The following is a 22,609-nucleotide window of genomic DNA, read 5'->3' as shown; positions in this document are numbered from 1 at the left end:
AGAGAGAGAGAGAGAGAGAAAGAAAGAAAGAAGAAAGAAAGAAATGGCGGCACCTCACCAAGACCTTTTTTTCAGTGACAACATCACTGTAGAACCTGAGGTTGGCCTTTTAAGATGTCTTTTTAGGCTGTTGCATTTCTGATGACCAGTTGGCTACACCCCACCCAGAAGCAGACTCAACACATGAGGGCCATTTTCTAGACCCCTATGATTATATCGCCAATCAATCAGCAACACCCATACCCTAGCCCCCTGCCTGCCAAACTATCCTTAAAAAACCCAAGCCTCTGAATTTTCAGGGAGGCAATCTTAGTAATAATAAAACTCTGGTCATCTGTTTAGCTGGCTCTATGTGTATTAAACTTTCTCTGTTGCTGTTCCCCCACCTTGACACATCGTCTCTATCTGGACAGTGGGCAAAATGAACCCACTGGGCCATTACACTCCAACACCATTCTTCTCTAATTCTCAGGTATTTTAATACCTACATAAATGAGCCTTCCAATACCCTTCACCTTCTCACCATCTGTAATTTTTTCTTCTGTCCTTCTTCAGACATTCAGTGCCATGACTCTAGATTATGCATGGGAATGGCAGTCATTTCATAAAGTCAATTTCATACCTCCCACTTTTTGATATCTTTCTTTCTAGTTCACTCCCTCTAGTGTCTGAACTTCAATAACTCTTCAACTGCATCAGGACCTACAACCTGTTACACCTTCCCCTTTACTGTTCCTCATTCCTTCAGTGGCCCCCTCACATGCTGGGAGTGCCCTCACTCCAGGACATTTGCACTTGGTGTTTGCTTTTCCCCCAGATAACCTGCGGGGTTCACCTCCTACAAGGCTTTGCTCCAGTGTCATCCTTCACAGTGAGGCCCACCCCAATCATTTTACTGAAAATTGTGCCTCATTCCGGTATTAGTACTCCTTATCCTTATCCTCCTCTTATGACTTATTTTCCTCCATTGTACTTACCACTAAAATATTATATATCTTTCTTTCTGTTTGTTCCTCTAGAATGGAAGCTTTATGAAGGCAGGGAATTTTGTTCACTGTAACTCAGTGCCTAGAACAGTGCTTGGCATACATACGGTTATCAATAAGTATTAGTTGAATGAAAACAATGGGCTAGGACTGTATTTTGTATACAGGTTAGTTGAACTAAAAAGTCTCTCCTTTCCAATACCCCATGTCATTTCAAGATGAACCGCAGATATAAACTAGACTTGTGGGAACCATTGAGTTAGAGGCTTTTCTGGGGTATGAGAGGGAGTACAAGGAAGGGGTTCCATAAAACACTCCAAATGCGGGTGATTGACAAAGTAGTACCAATTAAAATTAAAAAAAAAAAATCAAAGGGTTGCTGATATAATGAAGACACAGAACCAATCTTATCATTATTCTGTTCTCTTTCTCTTCCCCCACATACACACACACACACACACACACACATTTATATATATATTTTTTTTTTGTTTTTCTCTTTTTTTAGACAGGGTCACACTCTGTTACCCAGGCTGGAGTGTAGTGGCTCAATCAAAGTTCAATGCAACTTCCATCTCCTGGACTCAAGCAATCCTCCTGCCTCAGCCTCCTGAGTAGCTAGGACCACAGGTACATGCCACCACACCTGGCTAATTTTTGAAAAATTTTTGTAGAGATAGGGTCTCACTATGTTGCCCAGGTTGGTCTAAAACTCCTGGGCTCAAGCAATCCTCCTGTGTTGGCCTCTCAAAGTGCTGGATGTCTTTCTGTATGCTAGTCTTTCTAAAGACTGCTATGTGTCTTTCTGTTATCTCTCTCTCCTGCTCTCCCTTTCTGCCTCTCTCTTTTTTTTTTTTTTTTTACCTCTTACTCCTTTGACCTCTTGTCTTCTCTCCTTAGCTTTCTCAAAGAACAAAGCATATTATTTTTTGGAAATAATTTTAATTTCCAAAGTGTAGGCAAAATGAAATTGTCCCTTTTCCTGAGTTCTCTTGAGCATCCTGTGCTTTAATGAAATAAATGGCCTGGAGGCAGATGTGGTGAGTGGAGGTTGGTTGGTAGGTCTGTCTGTGTTCGGGTTCTCTCTCTCCACCTCCCTGTGTAGACTCTGCAGGTCTAGGAGGATGAGCAGGAAAGGAAAAACTTGCCACTGGCCCCTCATCTCATGCTACTTATTAGACAGAAATAAGTGACAGACAACCTAGAGATTTCGAAGAAAATGAAGGAAGGAGGGGGAAATCCCTTTTGGTAGTGAATCTTGAAGCTGGTAGAAAAATATAAATCCTCTTTCTGAATGCCAAGTTTTAATTTCCATGAAGGGATTAGCCTGAGGGAATCCAATTTTTCTCTCCCTCAATGGATTAGTCTACATAGCTGCAAGTGGTAGAACCAGGGCCACTATTCTGAGGTTGGGGCACCTGCCACACCAGTGGGAAGCAGAATTGTTCAGGAAAGTCTATTACATGGAATTTGATAGTCCTTCATGGGCAGTAAATGGAGCAGCATGGAAAAGACGAGAAGTTTGGTTTCAGACTTGGGCCAAACCCTTGCTGCATTATTTTCTGCCTCCGAGACCTTGAGCATATTACTTAACGACTTTGTGCCTTGGCTTCCTCTTCTGTCAAGTGGAGATAATAATAGTCCCTCCCTCACTGGGATGTCAGAAGGACTGGAGATGATGCATAATAATGATGACAGCGATGATTAGAATAACTTTGGACATTTACCATGTGCCAGACATGGTACTAAAATGTATACATCGGCTTGCATGAAATCCTCAGAAAAAATGCTTGGCATGTCGTGGCACTGGATACATATTAAGCAGCATTATTACCCAGTACTATGTAGGAGAGTGAGAAAATTACTTTGGGGGACATGAATATTCAACACACATAAATATTTCAGGTTACCTCTCTATTATGAGAGAAGTTTCCGCTTCCCTGGAAACTTGATGCATTCATCAAGATGGATTAGAAACAATTGCAAAATCTCATTGGCCTTACCCAAGAGGTGTATTTCTCACTTACACGACATGTCCAACAGGGGTCAGCCTGGGGTTCTGATCATCAACGTACTCAGCCTTAGGTTGATGGATGATCCACCTTCACATCTGTCTCCACAGTCACAAAAACATAGAAAAGGAAGACTGGAGGAGAGAAGCAGCAATTAAATGCTTCTACTCAGAAATCATATCTCTTGCTCTTATTTTTTTTTGGCCAAAGCAAGCCATTTGGTCACATATAATTTGAATGTGGTAGAGAAATGCAATTAGCATGCCACATATTTCAGGAAAATAAATAAAATACTTGTGAACAGCCTAATGGCCTGATGACCACCACAGAAGAGCACATTGTGGATGGCAGACATTCTGCTGATAAAATATGAATAATAAGAGCTGCCATGAACAGGGCACCCATTATATGATAGATATTGTGCCAGGTACTTTGCATGTGCTTATCAATTAACCCTCCCAATAATGAAATCTTAATAATCTCCATGTTATAACGTGCAAACTGAGGCTCAAAGAGGCTCACTTGTCCAGGTATGGTAGTTCATGCATATAATCCTCTTGCTTTGGGAGGCCGAGGTGGGCAAGTCGCTTGAGCCCAGAAGTTGGAGATCAACCTGTGCAACATGCAAAACCCTGTCTCAGCAAAAAAATACAAAAAAACATTTTTTAAAATATAAAAATTAGCCAGGTGTGGTAGTGGGCAACTGTAGGCCCAGCTACTGGGGAGGAGGAGGTGGGATGATCACCTGAGCCTGGGAGGTGAAGGCTGAGGTGGGCCATGACTGTGCCACTGCACTGTGCCACTCCAGCCTGGGGTGACAGAGTGAGACCCTGTCTCAAAAAAAAAGAAAAAAGGAGGTTATCTTTTGTTAACAAAACATACTAGTTAGTAAAGATAACAGGAACAAAAAGGAGTATGTTAACAAAACATACTAGGTATTAAAGATAACAGAAACATAGTCTGCACAGGTTTTCTGAATTTACAGGAAAATATCTCAGAAAGAACAGTGCACTAGGAGACTATAGAGACTGATTTGTAGCCCTTTTTTCCAGTTTTTAATACTCGAGGACATGCTAGGATGACAAACAGGTCTTGAATGTCAACTCTGAGAGATTTGTTGGTTGCTAGAGAACTGCAACAAGACCTTACAATGGGAATGAATAATTCGATTGAATAACAATATGTGCTATGGGCACAGGGAGAAGGTGGCAGCATGGGAAACAGATCCATCTCTGGGCATTTCTCTTAACTTTTCTGGGTCTTAGTTATACCATCTGCCAAACAAGGTAAATAAGCCTTACCTGAATCAAGGTAAGAGCCTGGCAGAGATGATTTCTTGACATCCTCAGAGGGCACCAAAACTTCTGTTTCTAGGTGCATATATCTGAACAGATTTTATGTTCACAATTCCATCATATATTCACAAAAATCCATTTGTATATTGGGATAGGGTTGTATAAGGGAACTCAACAGATTTAGTCACAGAAAACTGCTCCTAAAGAGGGCAGAGTCAGAAGACTTTGACAGGAGAGATGAATCATCTATTGGCACTAAGATATGCCAGTCATCATGCCCTACTGAGTCTTACTCTGTCGTCCAGGCTGAAGTGCAGTGGCGTGATCTCAGCTCACTATAACCTCTGCCTCCCAAGTTTAAGTGATTCTCCTGCCTCAGCCTCCGGAGTAGCTGGGATTACAAGCGTGTGCCACCATGCCTAGCTACTTTTATTTTATTTATTTATTTATTGTTGAGACAAAGTTTCACTCATGTTACCCAGGCTGGAGTGCAATGGCGCAATCTCGGCTCACCGCAACCTCCGCCTCCTGGGTTCAGGCAATTCTCCTGCCTCAGCCTCCTGAGTAGCTGGGATTACAGGCACGCGCCACCATGCCCAGCTAATGTTTTGTATTTTTAGTAGAGACGGGGTTTCACCATGTTGACCAGGATGGTCTCGATCTCTTGACCTCGTGATCCACCCGCCTCAGCCTCCCAAAGTGCTGGGATTACAGGCTTGAGCCACCGTGCCCGGCCTTTTTTTGTATTTTTAGTAGAGATGGGGATTCACCATGTTGGCAGGCTGGTCTCCAACTCTTGACCTCAAATGGTCCACCCACCTTGGCCTCTCAAAGCACTGAGATTACAGACATGAGCCACAGTGCCTGGCCAGACATGCCTCTTTGATGATAAATCTGAGGACTGTGTCTCTCAGCTCGGGGTGGTAACTGTCGGACAAACATGCCTCATTGATTTGGTGGCTACTTGGGGAATATGTACAATATATTTTTCTTAAAATATACGAGATGTATTAATTAAGTTTCCAGCAGGAAATAGATGGAACACTCATGGAGTTTGATTGAAGACATTTTAATAAAGAAAGATTTCATTTACAGAGGTATGGTCAGGATGAAGACAGCCAACAAGGCTCAGTAAGATACTCAGGAGCTAGCAACAGTGGGAGGCCATTAGCACTTACAGGCCTGAAGGAATAACAAGAGGGAAAGGTGTTTCTGGGACCTGTGAATGCTGTGGTTAAGCAAGAACGCTACTCAAATGAGCCACAGCTGTAGGAACTCAACTGCTGCTTAGACTTGACAGCGGATAGAGAGAGGGTGAGGAGTAAACACCCAGAACATCCTCTCCAAGACCCCTCAGAAATGCTGCAGGGCAGAAAAGGGAAAATAATGGCTGTAGGAAGACAGATGGAGAAGGCCCGGCACACAAGAATAGACATAGATGGCAGAATACAAATGTCACATGAGTTTTAAAAACATCACATAAGAAGGGACCAGGGAGGGAAAGGAATGCTGGAGTGTGAGGACCACATTCCCCTTGACTTGTGGAAACAGGACATCAGGCTGGGAGGAGGGAACTTGGAGCTTAATGAAACATAAACTCTTTTCTTGGACCTGGAATCTTTGCAGACAGGTGATGACTAATGTTTTCCCTTAAATTTGGGAAAAGTTTCTTGTGAACATGTCCACTTACTTTTTGAAGCCAAGATGAAACAGGGGAAGTGTTTTTGGCCCGGTTTGGGTTAGAAGATTAACGAGAATGTGTGTGGCCTTAGGCAGGCACTAGTGAAGGAGCCTAAAGCCGCTTGGCATGAAGGTTGGGACCGATTTGAATAATGGAGAAGGTCTTTTCAGAGCTCTTTTTTGTGGTTGCTTACACTTTGGAAGATTTTCTTTTCTTTTCTCTTTAACAAAGGAGGTCATCCCAGTCTACCAATCAGATCAACGATATCTATTTCCAATGCTGTACCTGTTGGCCTGGAAACCTATTCCAGCTGCTGGGCCAGAACAGGGCTACTGTCATGTTTTCTTATTCCTTTCTTGGTTCTACTTCTCCACAAAAAGCCAAACACTCCTCCTGAGATCCCACCATGAGGGCAGAAGAGGCTACATTGCATTGTACATCTGCATTGTCCAATTTAATAGCCTCCAGCCACATGTGGACATTTGAATCTAAAATAAAATTAATTAAAAATAAATAAATTTAGTTCCAGAATTACGATGGCTGCATTTCATGTGCTCCCCAGCCACACGTGGCTGATGGCTGCTGTATCAGACAGTGCATAATAAAATTTCCATAATTCCAGAAAGTTCTATTGGACAGACTCATCTAGATCCTTGTGCAAAACCCTGGTTGGGCTAGAGGGCTGGCAACAGGATTCAAAAGCTGTCTTCACCCACAGAACCCTCTCTTCAATGACAGGTGACTCTGTCTGGACTTGTATAATTTTCCTATACAGCTAGCAAAATCGTGATGATGATGATAGTGACCTAAATTTATTTAGCACTTACCATGCGCCAAATAGTACATTAAGAGTTTCAAATATCTATCATATCATGTCATTACCACCACAACCCTGAGAAAGACATTGTTATATCTCCATTTTAATGATGCAGAAACTGAGGCTGAGGGAAATTGTGGTCCCACAACTATTCAGTTATACCACATGAAATTGCCAATATTCAGACATTTTTAAATGCAAACAGCGACTTCATATGGTTTATCCTCTTACTCAATGGCAGAGCCAGGTTTCAAACCCAGACCCAAAGACCGTGTCAAGTTAAAGGAAGCTAAGTCTTTGTAAACGACCACCTTGAAACCTATGTTACAGGAGTACTGAAGGATTATGTGAAATACTGTTGGATTTGTGCCTGGTACACAGTGAGGCTTTTGAAACATTCTTTTTGTTTTAACTTCCTTGGATCTGTCAGTCTTACTTGCTGGGGAGGCAGTGCGCAGGTGTCTGAGAAGATGTGGCTAGTGAGATTGGGAGGAGGGGGCCACTGCCATTTACTAGATTCCCTCCCAGGGACATGGAAAAGTCCATCTTCGTCATCAAGACCTCTCCCAGCCCTTCCTCCACAGGTCCCTACTCCTTTCTCTCAGGCAGTCTCTTCTGCTGGGAAGGTGTGGACTATTCTCTCTGGCTTCAAGCAGAGATGGGGTGATGGACATTGGCACTTCCTAACAGCCCTAGCAGATGCACTTCATTAGCAAATGCCTCTCCTCGGAGACCACAGAAGGGGCTGGAGGTTGACAGGAAGAGGTGGCTTCTGCATTGAGGGTGTTAGGTGGTCATACAGCCTGTGCTCCAGACCTCCTTCACGTTGTAACTTTGCGTGAATGCATCTGGCAGATAAACTAATTAGAAATTTCTTTTATATTTGGCAAGAAGGGAAAGAAGTCTCCCTTGGTTGAAAGGCCTGTTGTTTGGGCGGGGTTTTAGGATTTGGGGGTAATTCCATCCATAAGAATAAAATTTGTCTCTCAAAAGCAACAGTATAGTATTGCCAGATTTAGCAAATGAAAGTACGGGACCCCTGAAATTAGAATTTTAAATAGTTTTTTTTTCAAGTAGAAGTAATATTTGGAAAATGCTTCTACTGAAGATTATGTTATCTTGAAATTTAAATTTAACCAGTGCTATGGTAGGGATGTGTCTCCTTCAAAACTCAGCCATTGCCAATGTGATACTTTTCAGAAGTGGGTCCTTTAAGAGGTGATTAAGCCATGAGAGCTCCTCCCTCCCAAATGGACGCTCCTCCCTCCCGAATGGACGCAAGGCCCTCATAAAAAGGGATTCTTGTGGTGTGTGGTGCGCTTGCTCTTCTGCTGTGCGAGGTTAGAGTGGTCCTCCTCCCCTAAGGAAGATATAGCAAAAAGAGAACCATCTTGGAAGCAGAAAGCAGCTCTCGTCAATCAACCGAATCTGCACATGACTTGATTTTGGGCTTCCCAGACTGCAGAACCGTGAGCAACAAATGTCTGTTCTTTGTAAATTACCTAGTCTGTAGTATTCTGTTATAGTAGCACAAACAAAGACACCCCAGGCATCCTGTATTTTATCTGGCAAACTTATGACAGTAGGGCTTCTGTCCACCCTTCAGAGGCCAGGTCATTGCTGACGATTTAAGAACGCTTGGGATTAAGGGGGAGGGAGATGTACATCTAGTTTGCCAGCTATAGCCTGCTTTCATCATCATAGCTCCTTATGGGAGGGCAGAGCAAAGTGATTTAGACTCCTGGCTCTAAAGATGTGTTCCCATGCACAAGCAGCATCAGCATCACCTGGAACTTGTCAGAAATGCAAATCCTTGAGCTCCATCCCAAGCCTATTGATTCATACCCCGGGGACAGGGTCCTGCATGCTCTGCTTTAACGAGCCCTCCAGGTGCTGCTGATGACACTAGTTTATACCTCCATCAAGAGCCTTGGGGATCAGACAGACGTGGGCCATTCCCGCTGTTTGTTTACTGGCTGTGTGTGAATGTAGTAGATTGACTTAATTTCTCTAAGCTTCCATTTCTTCCTAAATTAAAAAAGTAATCCAATACCTTATTTAGGAATGTATTAAATGTTAAATAAAGTTAGATGCTACATATAGCCCAAATTGCCTGCCCAGATTTTCTGTCATTGTAAGCAACTATTCTCTCTCTCTCTCTCTCTCTGTCTGTTGCTTGAATCAGAAACTTATGACACAGGAATAGGTCCAGCCATGCCCTGAGACAAATTTGAGGGTCTGTATGGGAAGCTCCAGCTACAGGGCAATCTTTGTGTGCTCTGTTCAAAGGAGCCTTTAATTCTCAACACTGCTCTTTCCAATAGCCCTATGGAAGGAGAAAGGAATTAAGAGGAAAGGTTACAGGGAAATAAAGGACCAATTCCCTGTGGGCTCTGATTCTCTAAGCTAGTAAAGAGTGGAGGGCCACACTGAATTCCTTTCGTCCAGGACTTGGGCCACAACAATTGTTCAGAAGTTAGGATTTTTTTTTCCTCTTCCTTTCATGGAAAGGAGAGAGAAAAAGGAGGCCTGAGTTGGTGAGAAGAGTGTGGGGCTCCTTTTAATGGGGGAGGGTTAGTACATTTAGGCATGTTTCACAAGTCCAGTCTCGGGGTTCCCATATTAAGTCTAGATAAGAGTTTCTCCAGTTAGGCATTTTTGACATTTTGGGTCAGATAATTCTTTGTTATGGGGGCTGTGCTTTACTTTGTAGGATGTTTAGCAACATCCTCAGCCCCTACCACTTAGATGCCAGAAGCCCCCCTTATTCTTCACAGTAGTGGCAATCAAAACCATCTCTAGACATTGCTGGATGGCCTCCGGGGAATAAATTTGCCTTTGTGAACCACTGGTCTAGAGATTTCATTAGATAATATCAACTTAAACAATTTTAATAGCTATCATTGATTTAGCATTTATACATATTTATTATCCCCAGACTCATTTACAAAGTAAGCGTTTGTATTTATTTATTTAGGGTCTCACTCTGTCATCCAGGCTGAAGTACAGTGGTAGGATTATAGCTTACTCTAACCTCTAACTCCTGGGCTCCAGTGATCCCACCTCAGTCTTCCAAGTAGCTGAGACTACAGGTGTGTGCCAGCCCACCAGATAATTTTCAATAATTTGCTTGTAGAGGCAGGGTCTCGCTATGTTCCTCAGGCGGGTAAGGTAAGTATTACCTACGTTTTACAGTTGAAGAAATTGAGGCTTAGAGGGTTAGAGTCACTTGCCCAAAACCACACAGCTGGTAGCTTTGAGATTACTGAGGTTAGTCTAACTCCAAAGCTTGTAAAATTCCTGCTGTTATCCTCCCTGTCTCTGGAAAGTTAAGAACTAAAAAAAAAAATTTTGAGTAAAAAAATTTTCTCAAGTCAACTCAAGTCAAAAAGTATTTATTGAGCTAGATGCCACAAGAAGCTACAAGAGAAACCTAAGCTGTTGCTCTGCTCAAGTTTTCAATAGCCATGTCCTTGAGAAGGTCAGATGTTTCACACAACACAGTGCAAGAGCATTATGATGCATTCTGAGTTTGGCCCAAAATGAGCATTTCTAGAAGAGCTTTGTGAACTGAAGGTCCTTTGTGTATGTCTGCATTACATTTCCTTTTGCGGCCAATCATAATGATTAAAAAAAAAAAAAAAAAAAAAAGCAATGGAGCATTGAAGTTCATGGAATCTACCAGCCACATATCCTCTAAAATATTAATTCTCTTGGCTTGGGTTGGGCTGCGGGTTGCTTCCAACCAAACACTCAGCTATCTTCTTTCTGGCTCTCTGCATGAAGTTCACCTCTCCCCTCTCCCTACGCATGGCAGTATACTCATAAGCCTTCAGCTTGCTGTAGTAGTCAGAAAACTTGTTGTAGAGGATGGAAATGGGCATTCCGTTGAGAATGATCCCGAAAGCAATGCAGAGGAAGGCAAAAAACCTGCCCAGGTGGGTCTCTGGGCACATGTCTCCGTAGCCCACGGTGGAGATGCTCACCTGTAGAGGAAGGAAAGCAGGATGGAATTGTTAGCACTAAGACTGGGGAGGAGAAGAAAGGGAGAGGAGCAGGCAGGGAAGCGTCCTCTCTGTGAGTGCACCTGGGAAGTGGGAAGTGTAATGGCTTCCCATGGAGCCTGCTTTAGGAGGTACCAGGAAGACTACCTGTAGGACCTGTGTCATGAAAGGAACAGGAGCTGTAGATGGAGCTGAAAGACTTTGGCTTAAATCCTGACTATGACTTATGCATCTTTTAATGTAAGATATTGGAGGAGGTGATACCTATTTGAAAGGGTTGTTGTAAAGAGCATTTAGAATAGTATGTTAAGTTCCTGGTGTAGAATGTGCTCAATAAATGATGATCTTTGCCTCCCCAACTTGGCTGAGAGCGGCTTCAGGACGGGGCGGGGGTCCCTCGATTTGCCTATACACTGTATGTATTGGAAAAAGCTTGGTCTTAGAACTGTCAGACCTGTGTTCAGGTCCTGACTCTGACCCTTTCCAGCTGAGTGACCCAGGGCAAAACCTTCAGACTGTTTTAAAAATTTTTTTTTAATTTTTCATTTAAAACAGGAGACAACCATGTAACTCTCCATCTTCTTGTGAAGACTAAATAAGAAAATGAATATAAAGCACTGAACACAGTACCAGGCATACAAAAGGCATGAAACTCCTCCCTGTCTTCCTCTCTTCTTTAAAATGAAGACAGTTACAACACTTCTCAGAGTTATGTAGTTCAAATGAGAGACTTTATATGAAGGTGCTTTAATTGCAAATGTATTTTGTAAAGGGAGTTCTGTAAGACATCAATGACCAAAGATATGTTCACCCTGCATGAAATACTTCTAATCGCTCTTGCCACACTGATTTAAATCCCACTAATTGGAGATTTATTTAGGTCAACAAGCTTCTGTTTTAAAGTGCAGACACCCATGGGACTAGTTATCAGTTACCAGAGAAAAACCCTGGAAAAATTCCTTGGGGACTGTTTTTTATGCCTCATGTACTCCCTTTGATTCCCCGGAGTATTGGCTAAATTATTAGAAGCCTTTTGAACAGAGCTTTTGCTTGCAGTTGTAAAAATTTTTACATTGCACAACTCCAGGGGGCACCCTTTGCTTTGTGTATTTGGGTAGTTGATGCCATAATTGTCCAGCAGACGGCACTAAAGCGTATGGTCATCGTGTTGATCCATACTGAGGTGGACGTTAGCTTAGCAGTGTCAATGTTTTTGTTTTGACGATGTAAGGGTTAGTTTGAACCTAGAGTAGTGCAGTTGATTGATTAGAATGAAATGGAGCAGTGAGCCAGCTGGAAAAATCTGGGGGCACTGATAAGAACCGCAGCTCCATTCAGCCCATGAAAAAAGAAAGGGTACACCTCCTTTTGGGGGCTGGTGATGCACCTCCTCTCACTCACTGCTCTGTCTCTGGTAAGAGGTGTGCTGTCTTTTTTCTGTAGCGTCAGAATACAAGCAGGCATCCAAAAGAAGCAATGTGGTGTAGACAAGCTGAAGGAAACAGGGACTACACTAGACTTTGTGGGTCTAAATCCACTTCCCAGCTGAATAAATTGAGCTGATCACTTAAATTCTCTTGGCCTGTTTCTACTTTTGACATGTGTGGTATGTACCTCACAGAGTAGATAGGAATTGAAGGAGTGCCTGGCACAGGCGGTGTGAGCAATGTTAGCCATATATCATGTAGGCAATCCCAGGGTCCCCCATCCTGCAGCCGGCCCCCGCTGAGAAAAGGCCAAGATCAACATTCATTGAATGATTCTGCACCAACAACTGTATACATGCCATGCTTATCAGACCCACAGGCTGTGGAAACAAGCTCCTCCCTGACTCCGCCCTCTGGCTCCAGGAGAGAATCTCCTCTTTTCCCAACTCGGGAGCAAGGGGTGACGTGAGGCAGTGATAAAGTGAGACTGCTGGTTAATCTCCAAGTCCTTTTTGTTGCGTGAGTGGGTGTGTGCTTCTTGTCATTGGCCACATCAAAAGTAAAAGAACCCCAGCCTGATCTCTCTCCAGGTGTGTGGGTGAACAACAGCTTTCATTTGTCACTAACACTATCACTTACACCTCTGGACGAAAGTTTAGTCGACTTTCCCTGGTGGAGGCCTAAAGGAAGTTTGGATTTAGGAGTGAGTGGCAGGCAGGAGTAGTTTAGAACAGCCGTTCCCAACCCCTTTGGCACCAGGGACCAGTTTTCTGGAAGACAGTTTTTCCCATGGACGGGATTGGGGAAGCGGATGGTTCGGTTCCATCTCAGATCATCAGGCATTAGATTCCCATAAAAACCTAGATCCTTCGCGTGTGCAGCTCACAATAGGGTTCCTACTCCTATGAGAATCTAATGCTGTGGCTGATCTGACAGGCGGCAGGGCTAAGTCGGTAATGCTTGTTGGTCCTCGGCGCATTTCCTGCTGTGTGGCCTGGTTCCTAACAGAACATAGACAAGTACTGGTCCACAGCCCCGGAAGTGGGGACCCCTGGTTTAGAACATGAGACATCCATGGAAGTCCAATGCAGAGGGCTTGGAGGAAGCAAGTCACTTAAGAGTTCCGAATGGTGGGGATGGGAGAGGGCAGGAGGACACCGAGGAAGAAAAGTAATTAAGACAAACGGCTTATTTTCAACTTTTGATCATTCTGCACGCTGGCTTTGCTTCACCCTTAAGCCAAACTTCATTATTTATTTATTTATTTTTTTGGCTGAACTTTGAGTGAAAAGTCAAAAGCAAAAAGAACTGGCTCAAAGAAGAATAAATATTTGATGTGCATAATATGGTCCAAATATTTTTGTATATCTTCAATCTCTGTTTTTAGAAAAAGATATCTTCTGCTAGGAGGCTATGTGTGACTAGTTCCCAAGAATTTCTTCAAAATGTACAGTTAATTTATGTGTTGTCTATTTTGTGAATAATTTAATTCAACAAGTGATCTGTTTCTTGCTCCTTGGCTCCAGGAGGAACTCAGGATTCCTTGGCTTTTTTTCTTCACATTCCATAGGCCAAGCCATTTCTCCCTAGATGGGAATAAAAAACGGAAAGCCCCAAACTGACCCGAGTGACCTCATAGAATGAGTTCCATTAGCAGGAGTTGGGTTTGGAAATGTGACCAACATTTCTGCAATCCATCTTAATATCCTGAAGAAAACTGGTGAGCTCAGCAACTCTGCAAACTGGAAACAACCATTCAGTTGTAAACATATATACTTGGCTTAGCCTTAGGTCCTAAAGCCAGAACGTGACCTTCCCCTGGCAGTTTACACACTAAACAGCAAATCCTGGCAAATATTATGAGGATAAGCATCAATTTTTTCTCTAAAACTTCAGAATACTTGGATTTCTCATTTAACAAGGCAAATTTGTTTCCTTCATAATGAACGAGGAATAGTATAAATCTTGACACCCTGTAGTCCATGCATGCAGGAATTATTTTTCAAAATAATTAATACACTTTCTGTTTTCCAAAGGAATTAGAGGTGGTGAAGATGGACTTTTCTGGATAAAATTATTATACGCCTCAATACACATTGTCGTTCAAAGTATTCAGCTTAAAAGGCTGTACTTACTCATGCTATTGTTGCAACAAGTATATTTGGAATTCCTCTTTGGGGTTATAATCTGCACAGTAGATTCAGTGGCAGCAGGTGGTCATATCTACCTTGATGGTTTACACTGTCTTAAAATGTCTTAACTACTTTAAAGTATTGAATCCTGCCTTAAAAAGGTAAAGATTTAGCAACAACATCACAAAGAAGCAAGTAAATGTCTCACAAACGCCGAAGGTAATTCCTCAGTGGAATTCTAAGAATGTCTTGATTAGTGGAAGCACTGTTAGGATGAGATTATAGGTGACTACCTTCAAGAGATCAACCCTCATCTGTATATTACAGTTCTGACATGTTTGTAAACGGTACAATAAGGGGGAGGTGAGCACAGATAAAGCAAAACCACAAATGCAAGTTTGAGCTTCCTTGCGTTTCTCCCTGCCCTCAACAATTCTGTCATGTTCCACTCACATTATATTGGTTAACATAAGGAAGATACTTTAAAGATACAAAAGGAGATCGCTCCAAAATCAGGAATTCATAAGATCAAAAGTAGCAACAGTGCCTAAGAGCCTTAACCCCTTTGTAGCTTCTGTGCTATTTCTGAAGCAGCTAGGAGAACTCTACTACCTTCTGTGCCGATATTTATATGTTGTCTCTTAGTCCCAAGCCTGACACCCTTCTGTATTTATTTTTTCTGTAATTCCAGAACTGGGAGTCTGCAAACTACATTTCTCAGATTCTCTTGCCCACTGTCTTCTGGTTATGTTCTGCCTATGAGAGACTGGAAGATGGCATGAGGACATAGGAGTCTCTATTCCTGCTTCTGGTTTCTGCCATCATTCCTCCAATCGCAGCCGATAGCTATGGTTCAGGCATTTTTTGGCATTCCTGGCATCAGCCTCATGGTGCCAATTTAGGAGTCCCTGCAACAGCTACACAGAGGCCCCTCCTCTGGACTCTTAGGTTCCAGTAACAATATCTTTTCCCGTCTGTTCTCCCAGTTCTAGGGTCAATAGTGATATCCTGCAGTTAGCAATCTCTGGATTATCTCAGTTTTCTCTTTCTGCTCTTCCAGTCTTCTAACAACTATCTATTTCCCTATATTAAATTTCTGTTTGAAATATTCACCTTGGTATCTGTTTTTCTGACTGCAACCTAATTTATTTTTCAAAGAGGTTTCTTCAAAGCAATCCATGAACAAAAAATAAATTTCAGTGATCTTGTAAGTGCCGCCTATTGACAAGGAAATGACAACATACTTTAGGAAAACAAAGACAGGAGCAAGGTCTCTGGGACATAATGATCTGATGCTTCAACTAGAGATAAATTTTCTTTTTGAGAAGTTAGTTTTTGAAGGAATGGGTTCATGCCATAGTTTCCTGTTCGGTTCCTTCGGCTTTAACTTGCCCTGGAAAACTCAGAAAAAAATGGTTCATTCAAAGTCTCCTTATTCTTTTCTGCTGAAAAAATCCCCCCCTCCAAAAAAAAAGAAAAAGAAAAAAAATGTAATATGTTGAGGCTGAAAAAAAGAAAAAATAGAAAAAAAAAATACCCACACAGGAGGCGAATGATTACAGCTTCATCACAGAGCTCACTGTTCTTGCTGACCTGCGTCATGCATTTCCCAGTCCCAGGCAACCCAGAGAGCCTCAAGATAGCTTGAGCTGCTTTAGGCCTCGGCCGGTTTATCTGGACACTCAGAAGTTCTCCCATAATGGAACAGCTGACCTTTTTTGTATGTTTCATAGTCTCTTTCTTTTCCCCAGTAGAGAAGGAATCATTTCTGTTTTATTTGCTTCCCAAATGAATGTGGAAGCAAAGGTTATTGCTTCCATGTGATAAAGACTATCAACTACTCAGGCATGGTAGCTTCTATTTATTGCAGACTTACTAGAGGCTAGCGAGTTACATATGTTTCCTATTACATTAGTCCTCACAAATAACTTCCATTTGACAGATGAGTAAGAACAGGTCTATCTTACATCCTAATACATGAGCGTTTGTAGACATAAGTGGCCAGGAGGGATTTGTTTTGCAGCTGCAGGAGAATTCACAATAATGAAAATTATTTTATTGCTCTTAAATCCCTGAGTTGAATTACAGAGAAAGTTTGCAGGATCCTTGCATAGAGAGAAGAAAGATTATTAAAAGCAAGTCAGATCTGGGGTTGTCTGAAAGTACTAAAAATAAATAAAAGAATGGATAAGAGAAACTCTCTGTAATGTGCGATGAATATTTCACAAGGGATATAGCCCCAGAATGGTGGAAGAAAATGCCAATTATATTTTTCTTTATTTCAGCTTTAAAGTTTCAATCTGTGAGTATATGTTTCCTGATGTGTGTAATATATTTGAGCAATAATATATTATTGCAGGAGAAAGATTGCATTATTGGAACTAATTATTTACATCTTTCTGTATCTAAGCTGTTTTCCATGTGACTTTGCAGTGCCCTCCTACAGTAGGTAGGCTAACCTGTCCTGCCCCTTGACTTGGAGCTTGGCCATGTGACTTATTCTGGCCAATGGGCTAAGCAAAGGCCATGAACAGAAGCTTATGAAGTGTTCGCATGATGGGGCTTGCCTTCTCGCTCTTAGTCTTTGCCACAGCCATGGACATATGGCTGCTGGGGTTTGCTGGAGGAATGTGGACGTGTAGTCTAGTCTTTCCTTCATGCCAACTGACCATCAAGCATGTGAATGAGTAACAACAGCCTCATGAAAGAGAGGTCCCTCCTAGTTGAAACCAGAGTAAATGCTGACTTTTAAATTCATGAGCTAAATAAATGCTTCATGTTTTAAGCCACTGAGTTTCAGGGTGGTTTGAGATGCATCACTATGGCAATAAGTAGCTTCTAATTTATAAATATATACACATTTATCATGGGTGTATGCCCCAAATTTTTTAAAATTATAAGATGCATGATCAATACAATGCTTAGAAAGCACTGGATCAGTAACTTTTAGGAGTCGTCTTCTCAGATTGTCATGTCTGTTTAGTCAGGTGCATTTAGGTGAGTCTCTTTTCATCTTTCAAACTTTATCTCAATGTCATCTTCTCCATTAGGGTTTCTCTGACTATCCCACTAAAGACAGACTCTACCACCTGATTCACTCTCAATCTTGTTATCCCACACAAGCTATACCAATACCTGAAATTATTTATTATCTGTCTTTCTCCATTAGAATGTAAGCTCCACAAGAGAAAACATTTCATTGTTTTTTTCTTCTCCTACCCTGTATCCCTAGTGTTTAGAATACTACTGGGAACATTGGAGGTGCTCAAAAACTTACTGTTCAATGAATGAGGTGAATTTTTGTGGGTTACATGACAGATTGGTCCTAATATTTTCCTTCTTTTCACTTTGCATCTACATATTGGAAACAAGACATTTCGTCCACATCATTTTGAATTGTTCTTTTCTCTTTGCTCTATTGAGAATATAAACCTTCAGTCTATATTATGTAGTGTAATTAGAAGCATAGAGAAGAACTGGATTACTGAGATAGCAGTCCTGAGAACAGAGCACTCTTAGGATATTCAAGAGCAATTGTTCCCATTATTTTCATAGATTAGTTTATAAATAAATATAAATTATCAGTCTTTTATCTAATTTACAACAAATTTTACTGGTATAATTCTGAGAATAAAATGGACAAAGACCATTGGTAAAGGGTAAAGTTGGTAAATGTGCATAATTTGGTGTGTGAAAATAGTGTATGAAAAAGGAAATTCATACATATAAGAGCAATAATTGGTAACATTTACTGATAAAAACTGGTGATTCAGTTTTTGTAGTTTATGAGAAACATTGCTTTTGAGTTAAATGTCAGTTAAGATAAAAAGGGATAATTTGAAAAGTTTAGACTTCATTGTAAATTAAACGGATCAGAAATTTAAGTGAGATCAATGGGTATTCAGTTCAAAAAAAATTTTACTGGTAAAAATCCAACATGAATAACATTATTCTTTATGTATTTTAATTAAATTTTTTTCTCTAGCCACATCCCTTTGAAAGTAACATAACTTTTATCAAAGTATTTGTTAATATGTAAAAGGTTGAAAAAGCTTTCAAGGGTTAAAACTGTAGTATCAAAGAGTCTACTAGGTCTAGTGCCTCGATGAATTCGCCTTTAGAGATGTTGAGATGAATAGAAATTTGACTCTCAAATGTTGTATCATATCATCAGTGCGTAGATTTACTCTTCTGTTTTCCTGCTTTAGTCACCTCCAAAGTAAATGTCATTTGCTGGGGACAGATCATCCACCATGACCCTCATCTGTACACATGATTTATCTACTATGGAGATGACCTTTCATCACTTGGAATATGATCAGAGAGTCAGCATTTGGCTAGCTCATTCAGAAAAGCCTTGTGTCATCTTGTCACTGAAGAAAGCTCACGTGTCCTCTAAGCATATGACTTCCCTGCTTTCAAAGGGAAGGAAGACTCACACTGAAGTGCAGATTTCTACATGTCCAACCTCCCTTTTTAGAGGTGAGAAAACAGAACGGGGGGGAGGGGTTGAGGTTTCACAGTTAATTATTCAGGGTCATGGCAGGTCTGGTACTAGAATCAGGTTTTCTAAATCTTCTATTATGCTACATTGGATTGTCAGTGGCCTTGGGTTGGGTTTGTCTCAGTAGTGCATACCAACTGTGGGTTAAGACATACACAGTGTTAATGTTGACAATATCTACTTTTTGTCATGGGAAAACTGGTTGTATTTGCTTAATGTTTTTAAAGGTATTACAATCTACTTTAAAAAAGAAAACTAAGGAAACTATACATTCAATTCTTTCCTTTATATATTCCAACTTATTCATTGATCTGAGAAGACCCGATTAACATTTATTTCCAGAGATTCATACACCATAGTTCAAAACACAGATATTTGAGTAAATAGTACACATTATAAAAAGGCAAAATCCAAAGAGAACAATGACCAAAAATAACTATTACACTAACTGTACAAAGTCAGCAATGCGTGCAAAAGAACTAAAACTTGAAAGAGATAGTGTTTGGGTATGGAAAAGGCATGGGTTTTGGAGTTGGCGGGGGATGAGTTTTAGTTCTGGCTTGGCCATGTCTAGCTGTGTGTCCACACTCAAACTCTGTATGCCTCAGTTTCACTAACTATAAAATGGGTCAATAACCCTGCGTCCTGAAAGAATTTTAGTGAAGTCAGAGCAAGTTTCGGTTTGAGATGCTTTTTCCACATTCAAATTTAACTGGAACCAGAGGTGGTGGGATTTCAGTTAGAGTCAACATGGTTCAGCCAAGTCTCACCTCCTTCTCTGCATAAATCTGGTTTCTTTCAAAAACTGAAGCCATTTATGCTTGTCCCCTTAAAAAAATGGTGGTCGTAACCATCTCACAGGGTTTTGATGCCAAAATGAGACAAGCTTTGTAATCCATTTAGGACACTGGATGTTGAATAAATGGTAAATAACAGCAATGGTGATGAATCATCTTTAAAACCTTTCAAAGGTTTGAAGACTACATCTAGATTTGGAAATTTCTACAATTTCAGTTACTTACTGAACTGCTGAGATTGTCTTTCCAACACTTTGACATCCACTGCCATTTTGTTAGCTGTATGCAGTGACCGGGGATGAGGAGGAAGATAAGGATCAGAAGCCAAAGCCTGGTGGCTGATAACCAGGGAAGGGAGGAGCAGCTCGTTGGGCTGGGGAAGAGGATGGGAGAGCCCAGGGCCATGGTACTCACCGCGGCCCACCACCAGGAGTGGGGGATGGTGGTGAAGTTGGTGCCGGGCACATCGTGCTCCACGGAGTAGACAGCTGCGGCGAAGGTGAGGATGCCCATGGTGATGAAGAGCAGCAGGCAGCCCACCTGCTGGTAGCACTGGCGCAGCGTGAAGCCGAAGGCGCGCAGTCCGGTGGAGTGGCGCGCCAGCTTGAGGATGCGGAAGATGCGCATGAGGCGCATGATGCGCAGCACCTGGCCCACCTTACCCACGCTGCCCACTGTCTGGCCGCGCTGGTGGTCCTCGCCCGTGAAGCACTCGAGCAGCAGCTGCAGGTAGAGCGGCAGGATGGCCACCAGGTCCACCAGGTTGAGGGCGCTGCGCGCGAAGCGCCTCAGGTCAGGCGTGGAGGCGAGGCGCAGCAGGTACTCGAGCGTGAAGAAGCCGATGCACAGTATCTCCACGTGCTCCAGGATGGACCGCAGGTCTGGGCCGCCCTCGTCTTGCTCGGAGTGCTGCTGAATCTCCTCCACGGTGTTGAGCACCAGCGCCACCACAGAGACGAGCACGAAGACGCTGGAGGCCACCCCGATGGCCTTGGCGGCCACCGAGGAGAACGGCTTCTCCATGAGGTTCCAGAGGCGGCGCCGCAGCGGCCCGTAAAAGCGCATGTCGCGGAAGAGCTCCTCCGCCTCCTCCAACTGCGCCTGGGCGCGCAGCTCGCGCTGGATCTTGAGCTGCTCGCTGAGCTCGTCGCGCCGCTCCTCGAAGCAGATGCGGCAGCACCGCGGCGTGTACTTGAGCCGCACGCCCCAGTAGCCCAGCTCCTCCAGGAAGCAGCGCGGACACAGCTCGTCCAGCACCAGCAGCACCCCGGACAAGTAGAAATTGTAGACCAGCTGGAAGACGGCCGGGTCGCGGTCGAAGAAGTATTCGTCTGTCTGCTCCTCGTAGTCGTCGCACAGGCTCAGCTGGCGGCTGCGGCTGGTGGAGGTGGCCAGGCGACCGAGGCGCGTCTTGGGGAAGCTGGCCAGCTCGCAGTAGTCCAGCTGGTAGCTGTGGCCGCCCACGTTCACGTTCAGCGTGGACAACACGGCCGGAGGGTCGCTGGGACCTTCGGGCTTGGCGGTGGTGACCTCCTCTGCCCGCTGGTCCTCCTCGGCCGGTTCGTCCTTCCACTGGTCCTCCTCCTCCCCGTCCTCATCCTCCTCGATGTAGTAGTTGTAGTTGCCCTCGGTCCACCCTTGGATACTGGCCTGGGAGCCGGACCGACCCCCCAGGGAGCAAATGCTCTTGCGGTGTTGGCTGCCCTCATTCTCCGTCGTGTTCCAGGGCTTGTAGCTCCAGGACCGTCTCCTCTCACCCTGTTTCAGCATGGCTGTGGGAGGTAGACACCTTCCTTTTTGCTCCTAGCTGTCGTAGGGTCCCTAACCTGCTCACTGCCTCTAGGAGGACGGATCACGTGGCCTGCACTGTCTTAGGCCAGGCTGGACCGGCACATCTAGGGGCCCAGGCATTGCCACCAGAGCTGCCCCTCCGCAGGCCCTGGGCAGGCCAACCCAGCCTGCGGGGTCTGAACACAACCAGCTGTTGACTGCTCTAATCTTGCTGATTGGGAAGAAGCAAGTGTTAGGAGGGATTTAGAACCTCTTAGCCCATTTTCTCCCCCACTCCCTCGACCCTGTGACGTAGAGGGTGATTATGTGGGCTTAAATCTCTGGAGAATCAGAAGAAGGCAGAGATTATTGCTAATAAAAATGTCAGTCAACCCTGCTGTTAGAAAGTGTTCAGTGTATGAGTGCTGAGATGAAGTGAATTAGCTATAGAATATGGAGCTTGTGTCTGTAGCTTCATGACTGAGATTGCAGCCTCTGCCCTAGGTAAACTCACCATTAGCACGGATGACAAACAGCAACAGAACAAAGCTGACTTCACGACAAGTCAGTTTCCCTGTCAGCATAACCCTTCGTTTAGAGCATATACGATCTAAAGTAGTCTCCTTGTCCATTCACATGATCACTTTTTTTTTCAAATGGATACTCCCCCGGGGTACTGCTCTGAAGTCCAGTCAGATCCTTAAGTCAGCTTCAGCTTCTCTCTCTCTCCTTTTTTACCTCCTCCCTTTCTTTTAAAAAGATAGGGACATGTTTCAAGGTAGAATTCCAGAATGATTGGAAGATGTTTTTAGGGCATCACAACTCTGCTCAGCTGTATTAGGCCATATTTAAAGGTGGCCTGACTTCCACCCAAAGAAAGGGTCTTCATCATCCTTCAAAACATCACTTTTTGAAAAAACCCTTTTTCATGGTTAAGGCACTGTGCAAATGCTGGATATGCAAACACGATGGAGACACAGCTGTAGCACTCAAAGAACTCCTGGTTTTTGTTGAGGACATAAACCTGCAAGGATAACAAAGGATCCAGTAAAAAAAAATACTGGGGACTGGAGAAGAGGGTGGGATTTGCTTTGAGCAGGAAATTTTTTTTTTTAATTCAATTTATTCTGCATAGCTAATACACATTCAAGATAAAAGAATATTTTAAAGGTAGAAAGGCACAT

At 43.0% G+C, this 22,609-nt stretch overlaps 2 protein-coding genes across 2 annotated transcripts in view; both read right to left on the bottom strand.

Annotated features, from left to right (window-relative positions):
- The window catches only part of LOC108281448 (cytochrome c oxidase subunit 7C, mitochondrial-like), a 3,720-nt gene extending 777 nt beyond the window's left edge, over window positions 1–2,943 (bottom strand). The window contains exon 1 of the mRNA XM_037727290.1: window positions 2,897–2,943. Within this exon, the coding sequence (XP_037583218.1) occupies window positions 2,897–2,943 (47 nt within the window). The remainder of the gene's footprint in view (window positions 1–2,896) is intronic.
- A 7,227-nt stretch (window positions 2,944–10,170) lies between these two features.
- Window positions 10,171–21,813, bottom strand: KCNV2 (potassium voltage-gated channel modifier subfamily V member 2). Its single transcript, XM_017496965.2, has 2 exons — window positions 20,070–21,813; window positions 10,171–10,777 (listed from the first exon to the last, which is right to left on the bottom strand). The coding sequence occupies exons 1-2, from the start codon at window positions 21,423–21,425 to the stop codon at window positions 10,496–10,498; spliced, it is 1,638 nt and encodes a 545-aa protein (XP_017352454.1). The 5' UTR covers window positions 21,426–21,813; the 3' UTR covers window positions 10,171–10,495.
- Window positions 21,814–22,609: the final 796 nt, after the last annotated feature.

The sequence above is a fragment of the Cebus imitator genome, unplaced genomic scaffold (genome assembly GCF_001604975.1).
Source record: "Cebus imitator isolate Cc_AM_T3 unplaced genomic scaffold, Cebus_imitator-1.0 Scaffold227, whole genome shotgun sequence".
NCBI lineage: Eukaryota > Metazoa > Chordata > Mammalia > Primates > Cebidae > Cebus > Cebus imitator.
The sequence above is the reverse complement of the archived record's forward strand: the minus strand, read 5'-3'. Positions and strand labels throughout refer to the sequence as shown.